At 47.2% G+C, this 4,433-nt stretch overlaps 2 protein-coding genes across 5 annotated transcripts in view; both read right to left on the bottom strand.

Annotated features, from left to right (window-relative positions):
* RABGAP1 (RAB GTPase activating protein 1) overlaps positions 1–4,433 on the bottom strand; it is a 74,388-nt gene that overhangs the window by 32,435 nt on the left and 37,520 nt on the right. The gene's annotated exons all lie outside the window — the stretch shown is intronic.
* The window catches only part of GPR21 (G protein-coupled receptor 21), a 3,026-nt gene continuing 1,009 nt past the window's right edge, over positions 2,417–4,433 (bottom strand). The window contains exon 3 of the mRNA XM_010570729.1: positions 2,417–4,202. Coding sequence (XP_010569031.1) covers positions 2,784–3,830 — 1,047 coding nt within the window. The 5' untranslated portion in view covers positions 3,831–4,202 and the 3' untranslated portion in view covers positions 2,417–2,783. The remainder of the gene's footprint in view (positions 4,203–4,433) is intronic.

The raw sequence follows: 4,433 nt of genomic DNA on the forward strand, positions 1-4,433 counted from the left end.
AACTATAAGTCACTGCCCCGGGGGGGGGGGGGGGGGGGGGGGGGAAGGCAGTCTTTGCTCTCCAGCTTCCACTTAAACCTGAAACTGCCATTTTGGGGGTTTTAGGCCCTAGCAGATTCTTTTCTTCTACTAAATTTAACCAAATGCTATTTCAATGATAGATTGCATCACTTCAAAGACTTGGAAATGTTAGATAAGGTGAAGAGTCAGAGAAAAGCTATTGGGAGTTTACCTGAGAGGCTGTTCCAAAAATATCACACACACACACTTTGATATGGGTGACTAAAGCCCTTAAACTGTTCCCCAAAGCCCACCTTTGCCATAATACCTACAAAACACTTGAGAACAATTAGCCAGCTGATGTGCTGTGAGCTTATTATACCATTTATAAATGACTCACTACACCCTTCCACTTTGCTCCCCCCACAGCTGTCTGTGCCTCTGACCAAAATTCAGACTGCAAGAGCTCTGCAGAACAAATCACCTTTATCCTGTCTGTAAAGGATCACAGCGCAAGCCCTGGCTCTAGACACGGTCTTATTACAAAAGATAACAAGAAATGTTGTGAAGGCATCAGGGTTTAGACAACCTTTGTTCTTAAAATTTCAGATGAACTAAGGAGGAAGTTTATCTTGAGAGGTTTGGACTACGGATGAAATAAGTTGAAAGCAGACCAAGATACGACTTAAATGCGCTTTGTAACAGGGCTCTCAAACCAAAACTAGGCAGCAATAGCAGGGGGTTCTGCCCCATCCTCCCCAGGAACAGGTATACACACATATCCATAAGAGGAACGCATGTCTATCATCTGTGAGTGCTGACAAGTACAAGCCATGCCAGGAGTGCTTCATCCTGCTGCTCTCCCTTTTCTTCGCTGTTTCCTCACTGGCAGCCTCACAAGACTGTACCGGAGTTAACGTGGACGGGCAGCAAGCGGGATGGTTCGTAGCAATCATCACACGTGACAGGACAGAGACACAACCTGTTATCCTCCAGAGCAAAGCACGGAAAGTAAGAGGCTGGGGCTCACAGCGGACCAGAGAGGAGGGTATGTGTATGCTTGCGGGAGGGACAAGGTAGAGTACTAAAAAGAGGATGGTCTTGATCTATCACAACAGCAGACCTGGAACCATTGAACAAAAATAGAGAGTCTTCCCTTTGGCCAAGAGAATTACCCCAATCCTAAAAAAAATTAGATTACTTTTCCCTACTATTTTTTCATTCCCACTATGACTAACAGAACACACCAGCTATAACACACGAGCTCACAGAATTCCCCAGGCTCACAGCAGTCCAATGCACCGACTGGAAGCACAATGACAGAAGCGAACTGCGGACTGTCACGGTGTATAACGTGCTCTCAGACCAGAGGTGTGGCGGGGGGGGATATCCCTGTACCAGGGATAGGGTGAGATAAGACGATGCAGACTGTAATCCATTATTACAGGAATACTTGGTTCACTTTCATTTTCCAATATGGCATCAGTAAAAAGACAAGGATATTCTTCAGGAAAAACTAACCAATTTGAGGGCCATACTGCCTTCTTAACAGCATTACAGTTCTCAAAAATTTTTTATCTAAGCTAGCTTGAAAAAGCTGTGGTCAATGAGATTTTTTTTCTCAGATACTGACTTTGACCAGTTAGATACGCGTTTGCCAACAGGATTTAGCTCCTGCTATATTCAAACCATCTTTAATCCCACGAAGGCTAAAGAAAAATGTCTCTAATTTAGCTCTGTGCACTTAGGAATAACTCAAATACTACAGTTAAATTTACAACATAGTTCCCTTAGCTGTTTAGAAGGCAATTGTTTTCTTTCCTTTCCCCTTAAGTTCTAGTATGTAAAATATCAGAAGAATTTAGATTAAAAAAAAAAAAGGGGGGGAACATGTTATTTTTAAAGTTGTTCTTGAGAAAATTTCCACATACAAAACCATGGCATTTCTCCACTGGTTTGAGAATAATTTTCACATGTTGGCATCATCCTCGAGTGGCTGCCACAACTCTGGTATCATAAAGCGACATGTATTTTCTCTTAGCTTATCAAAACACGTTTTATTTAACTGCTAAATTTGGTCTGATCCAAGTTTTTCTTCTTACTTCACAACAAACAGGAAAATGCAGATGCCGTACTCTGATCGCACACATGCATCCTACCAGAGAAATGGGGCATGGAAGCCAGATCAGTCCTTCTAAGCGTATGACTGTTCAGATCACATCGCTGCACTCATGGCTCAATAAGACCCTAAGTTCACACTAAAATGTTCACATTGTTCACTACTGTTCTAAAAGTCCTGTCTAGGTAGCACTGAAAAACAAATTGTTTGGCCCCTTCCGTTATGAAGCTGGAACATTGTGTCAATATACTTTGGCATATATTAAAAAATCCCTGTAATATACCATATACTGTGACATTTCCACTTCAGATCTATCATTTACATGTGAAGCACGAATCTCAAAAGAACCTAGTAAAGCTGTAAGAAAGACTACATTTTGCCGAAGCTCTCAGACACCCACTCCATTCAGTCACACCAGCTGGAGAGGTAAGTGTCAAGATACAGCTTTATTCTTAAAAATGAATATGGAGGTGAAACTCCACAGCCTCCTCCACAGCAATAATTTTTTAAAGTGAAACCACAATGATATGTGCTCCTGATTCTTCTATGTCAGCAGCATTTCTCAGAAACCTTTTTGCAAATCTGGACATCTTAAAATCATATTTAACTTATTTTGCAATTTACGGAATTGTCCCTGCACTTTCCAGTCCAGCTGATAGGCGTCTTAGACATGACATCCATTGGAAGATCTTTTACTCCTAGAGGTAGAGGAGTCCTTAGCTACCCTCTGTCTAGCGCAAGAGGCACAAATAGCCCCCGAGAGACGCTTAAGTCCCTTCTGAAAGACACTGTTGGAGAGACTGTAAATGACACAGTTGCAGAAACTGTTGCTAATGGCAAGCCAAGTGGTCAAGAAGGATGCAACGCGGTTACTATAGACATTGGAGCTCTCCAGCAGAAAATAGATTATGTAGGGCAACCAGAGGATGTAGAAGACACTGGTGATGCGGAAAAGAACCATGGCATAGCGCTTGTCCGGGCAGGGCTGTGCCTCCCCAGCCTCGCCATCCTGAGAGCTGAAGCGCACTCGCCTCTCGTTGATCTCCTTGGTGTGCTGCTGGCAGATGCGGAAGATGTTGAAGTAAGTGAAGCAGACGATGAAAGCAGCCGGGGCATAGAGCATCACCACAATGAAGAGGGTAAAATAGGGATCGGTGCTCCAGGAATTGGCACACCACTGAAACACATCCCCGTGATATCCAGGCTTTCCCCAGTGAAAGGAGGGTAAGAAGACCAGGCAGGAGTACAGCCAAATGATCAGTATGCAGATTCGAAGTCTCCACGGGGTAACCAGCGTGTTGTAGGTCAGCGGCTTCGTGATGGCAATGTATCTGTCAATGCTAATGCATGCCAAAGAGGCCATGGAGACGCTCTTCAGCACTGACACCACATAACCAAAGATTTGGCAAACCAAGGACTCACTTAAAACAATAGGGTAGTGCAGCAGAGACAAAGAAGGCACCAGACAGCTCACGCCCACCAGGAGGTCAGCATACGCCATAGTCTGGATAAAGTAGCTGGTGGTGTGGTGGTTCAGCAGAGGTGCACAGTGAAAGACAAATATCACGATAATGTTGCCCGAAATAATCAGCACCATGAGGAACACAATAACAACCACTTCCAGGAGGCAAAAATTGATGGTCTCCAGATAGCTAATGGCCAGGAGACAGAACGGCCGGCCACTCTGGTTGCCAACCAAAGAGGAGTTCATCTTGAGCACTGCAGTGATCTCTCTACTTCATGCTCCTGCCTGCTGCCTGCAGCCACTCCAGGCAGCTGCTGTCATTGCGGCTGGTGCCGTGTGTGCAGCAATGTCAAAACCCGAGCGCCGGTCCCCAGGGCTGCTCCAGATGCTGCTGCTGTGCATTGTCTGCAGCACAATTCCCCTTTAAATCCGGCTCCCCGCCGCTACCGGTGCACCGGGACCCAGCAGCAGTCATGTCAGCAACTTCACACACGCACACGGCAGAGGGCTGCTATTCCAGCCCTCCCGGGTGGGCTGCCTCGCCGAGGAGGGATGAGGGGCTGGGGGGAAGAGGGAGAAGGAACCTTCACCGAGTCAGGACGAGAGTCCTCCCGGAGGCTGACAGAAGAGAAGGGGAGAAAGTCTTTTTTACAGAACCGCCTCTCCCACCGCCCCCCCCGCGCTCCCTGCCACCTCCATCACCACCCCTCCTTCCCCACGCCCTGCTACGGCGCTTCCCCGCCGCCGCCTGCCCCCGCTCCCCGCCGGGGGCTCCCCGCTTCGCCTCCTTCTCCCCCTTCCCCACGCCCTCGGCCCGGGGCGCCGGGCTCCGGCCGGAGGGGCAGCGCT

The sequence above is a fragment of the Haliaeetus leucocephalus genome, unplaced genomic scaffold (assembly GCF_000737465.1).
Source record: "Haliaeetus leucocephalus isolate CR32 unplaced genomic scaffold, Haliaeetus_leucocephalus-4.0 Scaffold306, whole genome shotgun sequence".
In the NCBI taxonomy this organism is placed as follows: Eukaryota; Metazoa; Chordata; class Aves; order Accipitriformes; family Accipitridae; genus Haliaeetus; species Haliaeetus leucocephalus.